General features: G+C 41.9%; 1 protein-coding gene across 1 annotated transcript in view; it reads left to right on the top strand.

Annotated features, from left to right (window-relative positions):
* The first annotated feature begins 9278 nt into the window (after nt 1-9278).
* Nucleotides 9279-20075, top strand: part of ITGAV (integrin subunit alpha V) — a 46981-nt gene continuing 36184 nt past the window's right edge. The window contains exons 1-2 of the mRNA XM_037397102.1: nt 9279-9609; nt 14058-14185. Coding sequence (XP_037252999.1) covers nt 9458-9609; nt 14058-14185 — 280 coding nt within the window. The 5' untranslated portion in view covers nt 9279-9457. The remainder of the gene's footprint in view (nt 9610-14057; nt 14186-20075) is intronic.

The following is a 20075-nucleotide window of genomic DNA, read 5'->3' as shown; positions in this document are numbered from 1 at the left end:
ACGTGACTCCTACTAGCTTGCATTATCGGATCTCTAGGAAAAAATACTTGGAGGAAATGATGTCCTATGCCTTCCTCTGCTTTGACTTGATGCTAAGTAGAGAAAGTGGATATCAAAGGAGGAGCTGATGGATTTCATTTGTGAAGAACACATTCTCCTGATGTATTTCAGTGCTACAGACTTTTTTTTTTTTCCCCCCTTACAGAATTAGAAACTATCTCCTCCTAAGATGCTTGATTCTCTGCTATGAACAGGCCTTAATTGGTAAAATCTTTAATGGAGCAAATAGTCTTTGTACTAGGTGTATTTTATGTAGCTATGATCACCTTAAGTGCTTTTACAGTGATATCTGCAAATCGCCCTTCTCTTTCTCCCTCGCACTAGTATTGGAGGCTTGGAAGTGATCTTGGCTTAGTCTGTCACTTTTAGTTCTTTCGTCTCAATAGATGCTCTGTCTTTTTACAGAGAGTGGCTGTTGCTGATATTAGCAATAAGGCTGAGATGTTTTATTCATTTATGATGTTATAGCCCTAATATGTGACCACAATAGGCTCCTTCATAACACATTATTGAAATGTATAGCAAAAATAATCAATTATTTTGATCATAAAATATCAAAATTTTTTCAGTGAGAGATACCTCGGAGGTAACTTCTTTGTTTTACATTTTGTGATGGAAAATGGTTACAAAGTTTTGTAATACATTTGGACATAAATTTGAGCAAGTCTGGCTTAAAATTGAAGAGATGTTCCCAAAGTATACTCGATCAGACTTCAAAAATGAGATGGACTCCTAAATTAAAGCAAGATCCAAGGGAAAAGAAAGCATCGTGGCTTTGCTTAAAAAAAAGAAAAAAAGAGGGGAGGGGAAAAAAAAAAAAAAAAGGCCTGGAAAGAAGCAGAAGCATTCCTGAAGAGAAGAGGAGCAAATTGTTGCAGAAGGTTCGCGAGGCAAAACAGTATTCATTGTATAGCCAGCCATTAGGGAAATGTGTGCTATGGCTGCTGCATCCTTGGATCTGTGTTGGAATCAAACTGTCTTGTCAGTGTGTAATGTGGCTGTAGTCCACTTCTTGTAGTTGTAGAAAACCTGCTAAAACCTTACTTTCCCAAGCCTCTAATAAATTTTAGCAGGCTTGCCATTCTAGGAGACCTTCTGTCCTGTTCATGTTTTATCTCCGTTCTTGTTTTATTTATTTATTTATTTATTCATTGGTTTACCTTCTGATGCTGAGGCTGTTGGTCTTGTGCTCCGAACACAGTGTGTAAAAATGGTGTCAAAGACATTATGGTAGTTTAGTCTCTATACGATAATTACAAACCCATCACAAACTCTCAGTCAATGTTTTCTACCAATCTTAGTAATGTCTGACATGTCAGGTAGTTTAGATGTTGTGGTTTGGGAACAGTAGGCTACTTTAAAATTCAAGGTCAATTCATCTTTTTAAATCTGTATTTGCAACTTATTGCCTCCTTATAATTGGATAACAGCAAAGTTCCTATTTAAGAAATGTTTACTCTTCATCACTTCTTGTTGTCTTCTGTCTCTTCCAAGTGTAAACACTACATAAGGGAGGCTTTCCTGACTATCCTTTCTAATCCATATCAACTAGCTTAGTAATGGTTGTGTAAACTAGCTGGCAGTGTTCTCCCTTTGGGCTCTCACCACGGGCACAAGCACAGGATTGCCCAGCAGTGTGCTCTCCTGAGCTGGCTCTAAACGCTGCAGGGTTTGTTTAGAAAATGGAGAGAAGAAGGGTTAGGAAGGTTGGTCAGAAAGGACACAGCAAAGATCTTGTCTCTTCAAGGGTCTGTCAGACTAGAGTCAAAATAAGAGGGAATAAACTATAAGGGATCAACAGGAGTTTAACTGCTGTTGTCTAACTTTGAACTCTTCTTTCGAACAAGAACCTAGCAGGTGTCAGAACTACACTTATACCACAAGCTCTTCAATCTTGTCAATACAAAAAGTGTGTATTCTATAAATAGCAGGTTTAGATTCTATCCCACACAGAAATACCAGGTTACAGTATCAGATAGAAAGGAGCGTGGCTTTACTTTATTGCCTTTCAATCCTACTTGCTCTGCACCCGATTACTATTTTGCCGTATAATTCTCAAAGCCTTTAAAGTCTGAACTCATTACTAAGCATAGAGCGGTTTCCAAAGATATATTTTTTTTTTCCTGTTGATAACCAGGGAATTTTTATGTTTTAAACTTGGCTTTGTTCCAAGTCCTTTAGCAGGAACGTGGAAGTGTTACTGTAATACAGGAGCACTGGAGGACAGATGCTTCAAGGTGCAAGATGTGGCATTACGTTTCCGGAACAGTAAACTAAAAAGCAAAGATGACTGCTGTTTGAGACTGAGCTTTATTAGGTTACTTTTGAAATGCACGATTTAAAAAAAAATAGAAAAATCGGTGACAAATGCTCAAAAACTAGGGAATACAAATAAACTTGTACATAATGAACTGTCACACTTTTACTAAATAGGTTATTTGCCCTAGAGTGCACAGGAATGGCAGCATCTCTGTAGCAGGAAGAAGTGATCTCCTATATTTCTATGTTACTAGAAGCAGGCAGGAATGTAAGAAAACTCAAAATTGCCTCTTGTCTTCTGGAAATTCTCCATAAATGGAAAACTTGTAGAAAGTGACCCCTGTCTTATGTGCTTATACATCCTGGTCATTGGGAAGTGTTCTGTTTCTCTTTCCTCCTGGCAGAATACTGTTTCACAAGTATTCCTGCCAGCATAGTCACTTCCACTTTCTAAATAAAAACAGTGTGTGTTGTGATCTGTATGCACTTTCAAGGGCTGATGGGCTCCTCAGAAAGGACAGTACTTAAAATTATATGAAAACAGTGACAAGGAGAAAGGGGAAAGGTTCTTAGGTTAGACATTTAGATGCAGCTAAAGAACCAGATAATGGAAAAAATAATTATTTCTTCCTCATCTTTGGGGAGCTGCAGAAAAGCAGTGTGTTCTGGAGCATCTTTTGTGAATGCAAAAGAGTAGAGTTAAATTTGTGGCATATAGCAATCAATTTACCTTCTCTGGAAAGGAAGGAAAAGATGGAGAAAAGAGTGATGAAGAAATAGAAGGGATGATTATTTAATCAGGCATAATATTAGCACTCTTCTATTAATTGTGCCTGCTTCATATCTATGAGCTCTGCAGGGTGAAAACAGAAGGGTGGATTAGGAAGAAGTACAGGTCTAAGTGTGGTTAGTCCGATGGAATTGGGCTGTGAAGGAGCTGCTGCTGCAGTGGTCACTAGCACAGGGAGCTGGAGCTTTTCCATCTTGTGGGCTACACAGAGCTGACCTTGCATAGCATCTTCCAGTAGAGTAGGAGACACAAATACAGAAACATCTTTTGTACACAATACGCACATTCTGTGTGAGATCAAAGAGCAAAGGAAGTGTGCAATTTAGATGTTTTCCTCTCATCTGTTTTCTTTTCCTATTCTAGAAAGCACAAAGCCACACCCATTACATTCTCTAGATAACAAATTCTCCCCATCTCTTTCTAGAAAGCTCTGCTGAGACCTTTTGCACCAGAAGATATGAGACCCCTGTCTCTGTGCTTAGCCCAAGGCGTCACGCTGACTATGGGGGTAGGTGTGGTGACTTCCCAGGCTTTCCCTTTTGGGCTAGTGTGTTCCCACACCCCATCTGTTAATGGAATAGGGTGGTATTTAACTTTCTGTTACATCTCATATACGCATGGATTTTATTAAAACGTTTTTATTGAGATGGTGCAGAGAATACTACAGAGATTGGTTTTTTCCTGATCTGCTGCTTCTTTATTACATTATTTCCTGTCGATCCTTTTCTCTAGAGTAAAAGTACTGCTTAAAAATATTTTTAAAAAATATTTAATTCTTTGTTACTGAGCAACATCTGGATACATTTGTTAGAGCTGCAGAAGTGCTCTGTGAAGCAAAAACTGAGAAACACATGATTTATAATGCCTCACATGATTTATAATGCTTAATTTTGTCACAGTGAAGAAATATGAATCCTTTTATAAATCAGAGCTGTCCCTGAATTTGATGCTATGAAATGCTACTCTTAAAAGAAAAACAAAACAAAACAAAAACAAAGGCCTGGTAAGTGACAAGCATTCTACAAATCACTCAAAGGGGATTGTGTTTCATTCATTCAGACATTGACTGATATTGAAGTAATACAGCTATCAGTAGTGAACAAATCAGGAAAAAAATCCTGGTATGATTCATTTCCTTTTTAGACTGGAAGATTGTGAACTCTATGCTGAGGGTTGTTCACCAGCCAGGAGCCGATTTCAAAACACAGTCATACCCTCATTGTTTTGAAGAAAACCTTAGCCCAAGGCTATAGGGCAGTAACAGCTTTTGCCTGACAAATGAATGAGATGTTGCTGATGTGGTGGGCTGCTCATAGGAGCAATAAGGCACATCAAGCTTACAACATAGCTGTGGTGGTTTCCTCGGGTTTTCCATCCAGTAATGCTTCCATACTTTTCAGATTAATATTTTTTCAAGAAATTGAAGATGAAATATTAATATTGAAATAGAAATAAGACGTGAACTCACTAAACCAAAATAATATGCGAAGTCTATCTTTTTGGTCAAGTTAGTCTTGCTTTCTACTGCCTTGTTAGAAACTGAGTGTTTTCTTAAAAAATCTGTCCAGGGCAGCTAAGCCTCTGTACAAGCCCAGGTGTCTAGATGGCACAAGAGCAAAATATGTACTTGAACTCTCATGTTGATAAAGGATTTTCTGGGAGACTAACAGCGGTATCTATCGATGAACAAATCGGTGGTAATCCTTTCTCTGCTTCAGATGTTAATACTACTGATACTATCAAGTAGTGGATTTGCTAAGAGGCTGAAGATTATTGCTTGCATACAGGACATCTTCCTGAGCCTTTTAAGTAGAACTGTGCTGGCTTACACATTCACAATTTCTAGCAAATTATAGGACTTTATCCATTTCTTGCTGATGAGTGTAATGTTGTGAGAAGGAACCATAATTGCAAAGGAAAAATATTCTGAAATACTCTATCCGTGTTACAGGCTGGAAACTCAGGAACAGCAAAAAAACCCGAGTGCCTGTGTACTGAAAAGTGCTTTGTGTTTTGCAAAATTTTATTCAACTGTGTAATAACTGGTTGTAAGAGTAAATACTAACAAGACTAACAACTTGGTACAGGAAGTTTGTTTTATCTATTGAATAATGGAAAGCAGTTCTTTTGACTCCAAAGAATTCCAAAATCATTTCATTCAATTATAAATACAGAGAAAATTTTTTGTGCCTTGTTAAAAGCAATCCCAGTCCTGCCAACTTCTCAGTGGTTAATTTTCACCACTGAATACCTCAGCCAGTAGCCTATAAACTGAAAACTAGAGATAACAGGAGAATAAATATAGAAACATAGAATTCATTTGTTTAGATCCTGTAATATGACCTTAGTAGCTGTTATCTATTTGTTAGTCATGCTGAGAACTAAACCAGCTAGTAAAGAAAAAATGCATCTTCACTGGAACGGTGTTTCCTGCTTTATGTTAGCAGCTAAGTCTGGTTTAGGCTTTCATTCCTCTGCTCATGATTGTTTGACACAGTAGCTCAGTGCAAGCAATGGAATCGCTTGCTCAGTCTCTTCTGCAACAGAAAATACTTCCCTTCATTTACAGTAAGAATGCCTTTGACTAGAAGTATAATCCCAAGCCTGTACACTTCATTTCCACCCCCACCCCATGTTGAGGCTGGGGGGTGTACAATACCATGTAGGGAGATCTGGCTATGCTCTCAGGCTGTCTAGACTGATTGACTGTGATTGTGTTCTGAATTAAGGCCAGACAGCAGCGACGCCACTGCTTCCGCTTGCAACTGGTGACTAAACTCGGTGGGGGCAGAGCAGGGTGCTTGGTGCTGAGTCAGGACAGTAACAGGCAGTTTCACCTTTCTCGGCCCAGATGCTGGGAGAAAGCAGATAAGCACAAAACAGCTGTCAAAAAAGAAATAATCTTCTCGAAAAGAGGAAGTGGTTTGAAGAAAAGACTTCCCTAGGGATGAGTAACTTCTGACTCTATGTAAAGTCTGAGTTATTTCTCTGGCCCGTCTTTTAGCGATTTGCTGACGACAAGCAGTAGTGCTGTACAACCTGTCCTTAGGAAGCCAAAATGTATCAGTTGGTAAGACAATTCTGATACCTTAAAAATAACTTGCCCTTCACTGTTTGTCTAATGTTGTAAAGTTAATCAAGTGAAGAAAATAAATCCTCCTTTTCCTTAAGCTACTGACTTACTCATCAAAGTACATAAAACCAACTCTGTTCTTTTAGTTTATTACCCTATTTGCTAGAATTTTGGAACTTATTAATTCATCTGCAGTTGTGCTTTGATCGGGTCTAGTACAACAGCTGTAAGAGAAGTCTGTAAATAACAATAAAAGTCCATCTTTGTTAATGACTTTTTTTTTTTTACCTTTGAAGCGGCAGCAAAGTCAGGAAAAAGAGCAACAAGTATCAAGCCTAGGTATTGGAACTCTCCTCCTTTTCTTCATAGGATAAGAATTTTTGAGTTGGCTTCCCTAAGGAATTATCATTTGGTGTCAAGAACAAGTGACTGGAAAACAGGATTACCTGGTTCCTCTTTCTGGCTCTGCCATGGATTTATTTGAATAAACCACTTACCTTGCATGCTGCTGTTTGCCAGGCAGTGATACACTTTGCTGTAGACAGGGAAGTTGTGAGAACAAATAAATGGAAATGTTTGGACGGGTTCTTCCTTTGCAGACTGAGACTGCTGAAAAACCTACATTTAAAATACATTTTTTGAAATAGAGATATGAACAATATGTATTATTTGCTTATTACAGGACAGCAACAGTGCCACAAATACGAAGGTAACGTGTGTATTTCTAGATGAGAGGAAACAGTTCAGTTGTAAAGCTTTTTTTAAATGGAACACTGAAGTAGCAACCCTTCTTCAATGAAAATTATTTATTGTGCAGTCCTCACTTTCTACCCTTGTTTTCTTTTTCTCCTCATATTGGTAATTTTTCCAAGTGAACTTGTAAAAAACTAACAGTAAGTAGCAGTAGCTTGTCAAGAATCCATGGTGTAGAATACAATGCATGTATGTTACATCCAGCTTTAAAAAGGTTGCCGTTACACAGCTTCTTTCTCTTAGTCTGTAGTAGTTTCTCTTGGCTTCAATACTACTTCATTTAGCTTGTCTGTTATCATAAAATCTGACTGTATTAAGATATGATAATACTGAAGTTTTTAATGAAACTTTCTCGGTGAAAAATCAATGATCACCTAACGTCAATGTTCAGTTCTTTCTCTTGGAATCCTTTACACATCATACTTTTTTTCTTGTAAGCCTAAATACCATAGTATCAGTGAATGTAGGCGGATTGGACAGCACTTTAAAAATAAATAAATAAAAGAAAACAAAACCAAAAAAACCCCAACCCGCCCCCAAAAAACCCACCACCACCAGTGACGGTAAATTTGCATGCCAAGGGAAAACAGGAAACTTGATACTAATTCTGAGAAGTAATTCATGAGTTGGTGATGGAAAAAGCACTTCTCTTTTTTGGTATCAGAAGTCCTTGGGTTCTTTGAAGGAATATTTCATTAAAAGATGACAGACAATGTTAAATGCACGTAGTTCAGTTTTAATACACTACTTTGTACACATTGAATTAAGCCAATTGCATCAAAACTTCAGGAATACTTCATGATTATTAAATTCCATCTCTCTTCAGTAGGTTAACTAGCAGTTCTTTCACAAACTTAATGCTTCTATGTATTGAGTTGCCTGCCAGTGTTCCTGATAGTTTTGTTTTCTGCCACGATGATTGCTCTCCATTGAAAACTTTCTCAGTAAGTGACTTCTAATTTTGCTTGCTCCGAATCTTGTTAGCTCTACCTGATGCACCTTTTTTATTTCTTTTTAGAAACAAGTCTGTAGAAGCCCACTTAGTCACTTCAACCGTTTTCAAAGTAAGATGACCTTTTGTTGAATGCAAGTCCAAAACTTCACCAGTAGTTCCCACATCCAGTTCAGAAGCTTGAGGGTGGGGACTTACACCAATATTTAGGAAGACACTGTAACTGATGTAATTTCCATTCTTAAATAAGCCCTTTCAGACAGGATTTTCAACTTTTTGTTGCAGCTATTGTGCTAGAATTCCTCACTGTTGTTAAAGAGGCCTCAGCATAATCTCTCCAAGCGATGCATTTTCTGAGGCTTTTTCTTGTAGAGCTTTGTGGGTTTTCATATGCTTATTTTAGAAACCATGTTCTTTCAGGATTCCCTTAATTCTGAATCTGGCCCATTGCTAAATGCGTGGGATATTTTTTAACTTGTATTTAGAGCTTGAAACATGATGATTTGTTCCCTTTATGTTTCATCACCCTCCCATGAGCAAAGCAAGGCTAAAAAGGTGAGATGTGTGGTGGCCACAGCATGAAACTGATTACCTGGTAGCGGTGTTGGGTTTTAGGGAATAGTATTGTAAATGCGTATGAATTAATTCCAGTTTACAGGTGTTCCAGCATGTTTTCCTTCCCTTGGAATGCTGCTCTAGTGAGTTGTTGACCCGGGCTGTGGGCTGATGTGGGCAAGGCCGTGAGGGCTCCACGGCTACCTCAGCGACAGTGACAGCATCTTCTGGTTGTTGGCAGATGGCCCAAGGGCCACCAGCTGTGACTGCGGAGGGTCCAGCTCGCCCCATCTTCCCCAGAGAGGTGAAAATGGGAGGTGAGACGCCCTCCGGGAGGTTTTATGTACCCAGGTCTCAGACAGGGCGCTCAGTGTCCCTGTTCCTGCTGGCAGGGCTCTCGTGCGCAGCTGCCACCTGCCATTTGAAGTGATTTCATTTACTATGCTATTGGAGTGGAAATTATTTTTTTTTTCGGATGGGTCCGCACAGGCACTTAACTTCTCTCAGTGCTGCGTGACGCCCCCCTGCAGCGGGCCGTCCCCGAGGCTGGCGGAAAGGCGCCGCCAAGGCAGCGCTGCCAGGCGCGGCTCCCTCAGGGGCCGCAGGGACGCGCCTGCTCCCGCCGCCGCTCCCTCGCACTCGGCCGTTCCGGGCCGCCGCGGCCAGGCTCAGGTGCCCCAGCCCCGGGGGCACGGTCCGTGCCCCGCTCGCCCCCGCAGCCGCCGTCGCCCCTCGGGCAGGGCCTGCGTGGGCCGGGCCCGGCCCTGCCCGCTCGCTGCTGGCGGAAGGGAGAGGCGGGCGGGGAGCGGCGCGGCAGCCCCGGCCCGGTGCGGAGCAGGGCCCGCCCCCGGCACCACATGATGCCGCTTCTCCTTCCTGCCGCCCCTGTCCCGAGGAGAAAAGGGAACTGGGCGCAGGGCGGGAGGAAGTGACTCCGCTCCCCGCCCCGCCGCCGGCCGCGGGAAACGCGCGGCCCCTCCGCCCCGGCCAGGGCAGCGCTGCGCGGCGCCGGGCCATGGCGCGGCTGTGGCTGCTGGTGGTGCTGGGAGGCGCGCTGGCCCCGGGCAGCGCCTTCAACCTGGACGTGGAGCGCCCGGCCGTCTACTCGGGCGCAGAGGGCAGCTACTTCGGCTTCGCCGTGGACTTCTTCGCTCCCGACCCCTCCTCGTAAGTGCCGCGTCCCGCCCCGTGGAGCCGCTGCCGGCCCGGCCGGGACTGCTGCTCCCCGGGGCGAGGGGCCCGGCCCGGCGGACCCTCACTCCGCTCCGCGCTGCTGGCGGCGCCGCGGCCGAGGTGCCGTTGTCCCGGCGAGGTGAATGGGCCCGGCCAGCCCGGGGGAGGATGAGGAGAGCGAGGCGGGGGCCAGGCGCAGCCCCCGGTGCCAGCGGCCGAGCCGCTGCTGCGTTCGCTCTGCGGGCCGGGGGGAGAGCCGGCGCCTGGGCGGCTCTCGGGGAGAAGCGATTAATTGATGGGAGCCGCTTGCTGGGGCCCGGGGCGGGGATGGGGAGCGCTGCGGTGGAGCCGTGCCGGAGCACCGGGACCCTCGTGGGCAGGGGCACGGGCAGGGCCGGCACGCCAACCGGGCTGCTTTTCCCCCCCCCCATCGGGGGTGGCCCTGCTTGCTGGGACCCCTTCAACCGGCAGCGGAGCCTGATGTCGTGCGGCCGGTGGGCTCGAACGAGGCGTACACTTGGCGCCGCTGGCGTTTCCGAGGCGGCTCGCCGCTCTCCGGTGCGCACGGTGGCGGGGGTGGCCCGTACGGCGCGGAGGGATGGCGGCGGGTGCCGTCCTTTTGTCTCGCTACGGGGCACACCTGAGGGTCTGTCCCGTGAAGCGTCAGCGGTTCGGTCGCTGTCTATCATGCCGGCTCCGTGGCGGGGCGCCGCGCTCGGCTGCGCGGTGGCGCGCCGGGGGCCGGGGCCGGTCCGTCCTCCCCCCCCCCCCCCCCCCCCCGCAGCTGCCGCCCGCAGACGTGCGCGTTTTGCATGAAAGGGGCGTCGCGCAACGTGCGGTTGCCGGTGCGGTTCGGGCCGCTGGGTAGACCTGTGATAACTCCGAAGTCGTGCTGTTGCTATAACGAACGAGGCCGTATTTGTCAAGTGCAGGCTACGCTAAGATCCAGCTTTTGCCTCCCTTCCTTTCCGTCGTAAGAAAGGGCTGTTAAGCTCGAAGAGATGCTGGCTTCCTTCTCGCCGAGGGGATTTCTCTCGCGATCCTTAACTCGTAAAACTTTATAAACAAATTCTATAGCGATTGAGCAAGTCTTTTTGCAGTACATCGGACAGCCTTGTTTGCATTTCTTTATTGCCTACAAATGTTAGAAGCCATCCTGTCTTAACTTGCATGTGTTGCAACATCTTTCTGTGCTATCTTAATCCTTTAATTCTTAGTACTAAAAGGAAAAGGGTTCTATTTGTGTCCCTCCCTTTATTTTTAAGTCAGCGTGTGTGGCTGCAAAGTTATCAGGAGACTGCTAAATACATATAGTAAACTTTCTTCCATGTTTCCTGATAAGGAATGATGTGACTCAGCTCTCATTGAAATCCCTGCTTGGCACATTTCCATTATTTTTTGACCTCCAAGTGCATGTCTGTGAAAGAAAAGGTTGGCTGCTTTTTTTTTTTTTTTTTAAACTTGGGCACTAGTGCTTTTCAGACAGCATGGAAGACACCTTCATATTTTTCAGGGACTTTTCTCGGTTTTTTGGTGTGACTAGGAGTTAGTCTATATCTGCTAAGATCAGCCCTAGCTTATCTTAAATGTAGGCTCATGATTGAAACACAGTAGCTATGTAGGTTTTACAGGAACAGGCTCTAAGGTGTTCAGTTTTTGACTTCATGCCTATGGAGACTGGTATTTTGCCTCCTGAAATAGCCAGAAATAAGTGTATGTGGTGTCTTCCAGACACAGACCTGTGTCTTCCCCATCATCTGAGGGGGATCAATGCTCACACAACGCAGACTGGAAGTGCCTGCAGGTTCCCTTAAGCTGTTGGAGGGGCAAGAAGGGTAGTGGTGAACAGCGAGCTCAGCGATGCCTGCAATTATATATTAGGTAGAAAGCTGAGTGAACTGTTTTGCAGCATGCTTAGCGAAAGATGTTTAGTAAAATAAGCCTTGTTAGGTTGTTTTGCTTGCGTGTCCTCTGTGTCACTACACCTGTCTGTTTCTACACCTTTACTGTCACTTTGGTGAATTTTTATTTATTGCTTGTTCTTTAAGTAAGTACTAGAAGTTAAGTAAATTTAGTTGAGCTAAAGCCGTTTAGATTGACTAGCTTGACAACAAAGGAGTGTTATTAATTCTTGAACGTTCCAGCTGCTGTTCCATAGTCTGGTTTGGCCTGCTGGGTATAAAATAAAGCGTATTTAGAAGTCCAGTATGAAAGACCTATTTCAGGAGTCAAAGCGGTAGTTTTGTATCAGGGTGCTATGCGGTGCCTGACAGAGGGCATAACTGTAATATTAAGTTAACTGTAGTACTAAGTGACCAAACATAACTTTGCAGAAACTGAAAAAGGTTTCTCATACACGCTGTGCTTTAAAAGAACTGCGTTTCATAGTCTGTCTTCCAGTATACAAGTCCGTGGAGATACCAGTTTCTCGTTATTGGCCTATGGCAAAGCAGTGGGAAGGGATTACTCCTGTAAGTGCACCTCCCGAAGCTGAACTGCTGAGGATGTCAGTGTGCTCCCAGTCTCATCCACAGCTTTGTCTTGGGGCAGATGGTTGCATCATGTAGGAGATCGGTAGTATCAGAGCATAGCATACAGAAATAATGGTTCTTCCCTCTGTGTTCCCTTTCCCAAAGCATGTGGACTAGAGACTTCTTTATATTTAGGTAATTTGTATGTTATAAGACCTGTGACAAAATCTGCTCATTTGGTCTATGATGATAACAACGCTTTTTTTTTGTTTTTATTTTTTTTCTTTGGGAAAAGAGGTGACTAAACCTTTGTAGAGTTAATGATTCCTTTATTGGTAATCTTGTTAATAAACTTCATCGCAAAGATTATCTTAAGAAAGATTTAAAATATATTATTAGTATGGGAGTGTTTTTTTTAAAAAAACACATTTTAAAACATTAATTATGGGGGTGCTTCTCAAAAGCTAGTGATACGAAAGTGGGAGGCAAGCTACCACTTGTTTAATAGGTTGCTGTTATTGTAATTAATGTGTTTCTTGGCATTTATTTTTAAGCATTTCTGTTATGACCAGAGAGAACATTTTGGGTTGATGAAAGCATTTCAAATTCTTGTTCTTGGAATCTAGAGAGTCTATGAGTGGCAGGTAAGGAAAACAAATGGGTGCCAGCTAGCCTGGATTTTCTATCAGGGTCCACACCAGGAAATTTTTAAGGTTCTGAAAATCACTGAGGTTGAAAACTAGTAGCTTACATTGGTCTTTGTATTAATTGAGCTTTGATGAGCTGCTGTGTGTTTATACCTGGTATTTACATGTTAAGAAATCTTAGTGCTGTACTAAAATGAAGTCTGGAAGGTGACTGAAAACCAGAGCAAGTTTTAGAAGTCTGGATCTGCCTACCCGTAGACTTTCACTCCCAACCAGTCTTGCGCAGCTTCTGCAGCTAACCCAGTTGCAAAACTAAAGAACCATAATGCCCAATACAGGATGATAAGACTTGCTCTTGCAAGCTCTGTTCTCTCGTAAACAGTCTTAATCAGTAACAACAGAGCAGATTCTGATGAAGGAAGCATGTAGTGTTATGCCTTGTGTCAATGACTGTCTATACTTCAAATTGACTTCCTCAGGAAACTGCTAATGAGTCAAGTGTGTCTCAGAGATGTCAGAGTTCTTGGAAGATGTTGATAGCCTTGTTGGAAGACGCTAGGAACCTCATTTGGTCTGGCTTTGTACTCGGTCTGTTTCTTACTGTGCAACTTCTGAATTTTACCACCTGCACAGGCATAATAATCTCATAGCAGTTCCTGCTCAGAGTCTCTTAACGTGTTTGTATAAGCAGAGATTGATAGAAATACAACAGATCTTAATAAGAGAGTACTATGTCATAAATTTCAGTAAAGATTCATTAATGTACAAACCTGTGGTTGACAGTCAGTTGAGTACTCAATTCTTTTTAAGAGCATTTGCCAATACTAGGCTGACTCACCACTTAGTACCTTCTGAGCTCAGCAGCACTGTTTTGTTTATATATTGTTTCTATTTTTGACTGACTTCTGTGAATGACTCTTACATACAAAATTAACGAGAAATTATGCGAGCTGATGACTTAAATTACAGAAGTACGTGATTTCCTGTTCTGCTGCATACCTACATATTTTTGAAAGGAAAGAAAGAATAAAAAAGGTGTTTATCTCATTTCAAATACAGTTTTAATACTTTAGTTTTCTCTTAGCATCTTTTGTCTCTTCCTTATGATAAATGTGTCTCTTTTTTTTGCCTGCTTTTGCTTTGCAAGACCTAAAGCCTAATATGAATTTATCTGAAACTCAAATTAGTTCTAGTCAGATTTAGATTTGAATGGGCAAGGCTTTTGCCTTAGCAATTCTTTAGATGTCATAAAGAACTTACTCTGACGGTCATGTTTGTGCCTTAAGTGTCAAAACCTTTGTTTTATTTCTTCTTTTCACTGCAGAATATTTCTTCTGGTGGGAGCTCCAAAAGCAAACACTACCCAGCACAACATCGTAGAAGGTGGCCAGGTGCTCAAATGTAACTGGAATTCAAACAGAAACTGCCAGCCGATTATATTTGACTCCACAGGTAACACATAGTTCACTGTGAGGGGAGATGGGGTGTCTCTGCTCTAATCCTAGTGTGGAGAGAGCAGAAGGGATTCAGACTCGTGGGATTTCTTGATGGTCGATGTGAATGCAGCCATTTTTGGACTGGCAAGTAGTCAAGGCTTGGTTTTGTTGGTTTCTTTTTTTATTCCACTTCCCTTTTTTCCCCTCCTCTCTTAGAATTCTGTTGTCCTTGGTATGTGCTGAAAGCCTGAGTGAGCATACATTATTCTTCTTTTGTTTTAACCTGTTTATATTTCTCCTCTGTACTTTCCAGCAATCCTAAAACTTTTAGCAACCTCATTCCCAATAAATCCCAAGGGGTTTATTGCCTGTTTAGAACAGGGCATGTAATGAAAGATACTTTTTAGTTATCACCAAAGATGGTAGAGGCAGAAATACTCAGAAGTTTAATGTGAAACTGGGAGTATAAACTTGCTGTTGAAAAAATAGATTTTTTTTTTTTTTTTACCTTTTCCCCTTGGATGTAGCTTCATAGTATTTGTGGTGTTTATGATAGCAGCACTCAGGGTGCCTCAGGTCAAGGGCATTACTTATTTCTGAAGTGTACTACAGCTGGGCAGCAACAGTGCTGACATTAAAACATTTCACTCGGTCTTCACACTCTGGTACACACAGTGATTTCCATAGGCTGTGGCAGGTCATATGGGAACGCACTGCATTTCTGCTTCAGCCCATTCCGTGTTGAATCCTGTTTTCCACAGCATGTTTCAGGCAAGTGGAAAAACCTTTCCATGTCACGGGTGTGGATTAGTAAGACCCATGTTGTGTAGGGCAGAGGAAACACCTGTGCTTTTAAGGTCTAATTGGCTGTAATTCATTCTTGCCTCTGCTGGTATTTTGGCTTGGCAGTCCAAAGGATACTAGATTTATGCAGCCTTCGTAAATCGTGTGTGATAGAGTGGAGAAACTCTTCTTTCAATTCCATTGTCTAGGTGTACCACCAAATGTCGTTGGTATTCAGATTTCTGAAATCTCTATATATTTTCCTGGAAGTTATTATGTTATCAGTTCTCAGGGAGGCAGGGGGAGCGGGAAGTAGTACATAATGGTACACACAAACCCCAAGTCATTATCAGTCTCTTTATTTACTCTACTAAGCTGCAAAGTGTGACATTTTGTCTGCATCAGTGTGAGACAGCAAAAATTGTTTTTAATTATTTAATTTATTTTTACTTTGGGCTTATTGTTTACTAGAAAATGAATATGTTGGTTGGTTGTTTTTAAAGAAAGAATCTAATGTCCCTAATTAATAATCATCACTAATACAATAGTTAAAATACTTCTTGATAGGGACAGATGAGAAAGGTTCTAGATGCATCTTCCAATGAGAATTGTAGTGCACTCATCTGTTTGCACCGTGAATGTTTGCAGTAGGCTTTTCCATATGCCAAGCAGAGGAAACAGATGCAGAGGCCACGCTGCTTTGCTGTGTGTCTGTGCTTAAGGTATACGCTACTGGGCAAACAAACAGAGTTTTGCTTGTAATTTGCCTTTAAGTAATGGGCATGTTAATCACTTGAAATTGAAAAATAGCAGGTCATAATGGCTTAAGAGGATTTCTTTCAGGCACATTTTAACTCGTTCCAGCTTTGTGGCAATGAGTTGGGAAATAATGCATTTGTCAATTATTCTCTGAGTGAAAAGGGGCATTGTATTTCGGCATAATAAAATAATAAATGCACTGAGACAAAATGTTTTTTTCTCTGTGCATAATACAATGGTTGATTCCCTATGTTATGATGACAATGTCTTACTGCTGACACAGTGTAAACCCCCTTCCTGCCTGCCCCTGCCTTAGAAGGTAATGAGTTAGTGAAGGCTTGTGATTCACTGCAGAAAATAGGAAGCACATCTGACCGCTGACTTGTGGTGCTAATGCAAAGGTGCTTTTTGTAGATGACTAAACGCAACCTCTGCGAGAGCTGAGGTTCATCCATCACTACTTCAACATTTGTGGAATATGGTTTGTAACCTCAGAGGTATTGCTGAGTCCTGCAGTACAAGGCAGATTTTTATCTCGCATCCCCCACCCTCCCTCCAAGATCATTTAGCTGTTTTGTTAACAGTAAAAGCAGCATAGGTTCTGCATAATTAATTAGATGGGTTTCTTTTCTAGTTCTTTACAGCTAGTGAGAAATCTGAGCTGTAAAAATGATGACAATATTTGTACTTGTGTTTATTTTCTCTGTTTACCTGTCATTGCCAAACTCCATCTATGGAGCTGTAAAATTATAATTACTAGAAGGCATGCCCCCTGTTCCTCCTCCGGCTTCCCTGAGCCAGATAGCAGAGCTGGTGGGTCCTGGACCAGGCTGGGCCACTGCGTCTTGCACACAGTGCCCGAGAGCAAAGAAGAGGCCATGTTTCTGTGCTGTGAACATAACAAGGGAACGGAGGAAAGAGTGAGTCTTGTTCTGTGACTGTGTGAGGTTGTGTTTGTCTACTTGTCTCGTGGTTCTGTCACAGATAAATATGAGAGCAGGGTTTTACAGAGGTTCAGCAAGCAGGGGTTTTCTCTCTCTCTCAATTATTGCTACTTTTTCTTCTTAAACATTCCTTGCTTTTCAGTCAAATTTCCTCCAGCTTTATGGGTCCTTTTCTCTTCCTCGTCTGTACAAAGGCCACACTGAGCTCAGCTGCACAGTAGTGCCTGCACAGAACTGGGTTTTATTTTCAAACACTTTCTTTTGGCTTTAGTGCCGTATTAGCACAGAAGCATAGTCATGAGGCAAATGCAACAGGTGTTACATAGCCCAGGAGAGAAGGTACCAGCTGCTTTATGTTAATCTTTGCAGGAGTTGTTCAAGCCCTTACCTTACAACAGCACTGGTAGTTATTTGCATTTACCCTCACCCCAGCTCTTCTAGAGGAAAATGATAAGTCATTAAGCTGATAGTTCCTGTGGTACCAAATCCACTGCTTTGTTTATTTCTTCTGTGCATGACAACTCAGCTCTTTTGGGAGGGGAGCTGGGTAGTAGGAGTCCATTCATGGAACTCGTGTAGCTCTTAATGCTGAAAATAGATGTATTTCTCCCTTTTCAGTGCCCTCCCCACCAGCCTGTAACATAAAAAAACTCATTAAAGCATATATTACAAAATTTAAATGCTGGCTGAAAAAAATGCTCTTTCACTGTTCCTACACAGCGTATTTTCTCATTTAAAAGAGCAATATATTTGCGATGGGGAAGAGGGATCTCCCGTTGTCCTAGATCTCCCATCACAGCGGTTACACTCATGTAAAAATACACTAGAGAATATGCTGTATATATGTCTGTGCGTGTGTGTTTCTGTGCATATTATACTAATTGCTTTTGACGTTCTGGTATACATGGTGGCTTTGGAAGGCAAAATGTTTGTATCGCACATTAACACTTTCCAAATGTAAAGATGATTCGCTGTGGGGCTTCTGAGTATTTTAGCGTTGACATCAGTTGGCTTTGATTTAACTTAGTTATGACTATGTGAAAATTGCATAACAAACATGTGTGGAAGAAAATGCCCTCATTCAGGGGGGCATGGATCTGTGCTGCATGCGCTTGTGTGTACATGGGCAGAAAGTTAATTTTTTTTTTTTTTAAAGGCTTTCAAGTATCACTATGCATGCATTTCAGGCTGGCTTTTGCTTTTAGAAACACATAAAGGTTAAAGGTAAAAGGGAACCAACCACCAGAGCGAGCTTCATCACTTGCACACTTTCGTTGATCCTGTTGCAAAACTGAAATACGAAGCAGTGCTTGGATCTGCTACTCTAACAGGTTATCCTGCAAATCTAGATAGAAATAGATCTGATTAAACAGTCCTGTGTAAGTGCTGAACTTTTTCTTGCCTTATTACTGTTTGCCTTGTTAATTCAGTAGCTACACATGCCGCTGTCACAAAACTGAAGTTTCTGGTATATGTATCCTTGTATATCTTCACTTCTTGCTACAATTGCCACAGCATTGCCACAATTTCAATTGAATTATTATGTAAAATACTTGGGATTTTTTCCCCTCTGACTCAGTTAACGTTCAGAGTTTCAGAATGTGTAGGAGGCTGTATTTTTTTCAGGATAAGCACTGGAGAAAAATTTATGTTCTCAAGACTGTATATTCTTCAAAATTGTCATAAGCATAAACAGTGTTAGTAAATCCTCTCCTTAGCAAGATGTTTTATGTTTCACATTCGAATAACCAAACCCCACAAGTTACAGGTCAAGGTGTGTAAATATTTGTCTTCATTCTTACCCGTTCTCCACACCAGATAACTGTGACTGAAAATATAGTTTTTGTTTTAATCCATAGCAATAAGAGAGTGTTCTGAATCTTATAAAAAAGAAAGAATCCGGGAAAGCAACTGGTGGAAAAACTGCTCGCACAGCTTACTGAGCCCTAGTACCACTCTTTTTACAGGACTGACTGAAGAGGTGGTTCCTCTCTTAGAAAGCTTAGCACTTGGCTTCATCTGCCAGCTACTTAGCAGCTTTATCCAGGAAAAACATATTTCTTGTGGGTAAACTTTAAAAGGAATGCACCTAATATAGCAGTCGATTTTCTGTTTCTGATCAGTGTTGAGACAAAGGTCCAAACCCATCTGCTTTAAAGGCACGTCTGTTCTCTCCCCTATTCTCCTTCCGCAGCCTTCGTGGACTAGCGCAGCAAGGATTGCACAGGTAGTACTGAGTATTACTGAAAGTATTTCCGTAATCTTGCTCAGGGAAAAGATTCTTGTAAGGTTAAAGGTTTTTCTGCAAGATATATTTGTTTTGTGTAGGTGTCATTTTTTTTTGTGTATAAAATTAAACACTTTTTTTCTGTGCAAGAGGAGTCTGAAAAGCTGAAAAGCCAGACAAAAAGCAGCGAGCAGAGGGCTGGCCAAATATGCTTTTTAGGAAAATTAGCAAGTCATCTTTATATTTTAATTTATGTATTTTACAGTTTGGCATACATGGAATATACCAGGGTGGATACACTTAGCTAATTGTCTGACATCTAGATAAATACCTCCATTACTTGGCCATGGAACTTTGGAGAGCAGGACCGCTCTGAATTTTCATTCTGACAAATAAACAAAAAATTCTTCAGAGACCCATGTAACCAGTTGGAGTTAATCAGAGGGTACACATGTGAGCAATATGTAGCAAATTAATGTAAACCAAGTAAGTTTCCTATGTGCTTGTTTTCCAAAAGGAAACAATCTTCATAATTATTCATACTACTTCAGTTTTCAGCTTTGGGGTCCTAGCTCTTCATCAGTCAAGAACAGTGAGAAGTGGGTTGGTAGAAATAGCATTTCTTCATGCTTCCACGGGTTTTCATAAAAATATAACAAAATGCCTTTCTGATGATAAAGTGTCTCTCACAAAAGAAAACTTTTGAGAGACGTACCCGCTGCGGTACAGGACATTTGAAAGTGCAGCTCTTTATCAGCATCACAAAGTACAGCACTGAGACTGTTTCAAGAGCTTCTGTATTTAAAATAATCTGATGAAATGCAGACAGATCTACAAACTGTTACAAAGGAAAATATGCTCATAAAACAACTTTGAACTTCTATGCTAATGAATTGCAGATTTCTTGAGCAGATTTAGTTTCTAGCACAGATCTGCTTGCTCAGATGATGTATTGTTTTGCTTTTTTGAGACACGTAGTAGAGCAGATCAATGCACTGCAAAATTGTCATTCCTTCTTTTGCTAAAGGCTTTCCCTCTCTCAATTCTCTGTATCAGATCTCAAACCTCCAGACTGGGGAAACTTACAGAAGCTGCTGAATACTAAAAACATCGCAAATGTTTTCAGCTCTGTGGTGTGTTTTTATTGTTTTGGAAAAAGAATTCAGCATAGCCTCTGGCTGTATAAAGTTTTG

Source organism: Falco rusticolus, chromosome 8, assembly GCF_015220075.1.
Source record: "Falco rusticolus isolate bFalRus1 chromosome 8, bFalRus1.pri, whole genome shotgun sequence".
NCBI classification, from domain to species: domain Eukaryota; kingdom Metazoa; phylum Chordata; class Aves; order Falconiformes; family Falconidae; genus Falco; species Falco rusticolus.
The sequence above is the reverse complement of the archived record's forward strand: the minus strand, read 5'-3'. Positions and strand labels throughout refer to the sequence as shown.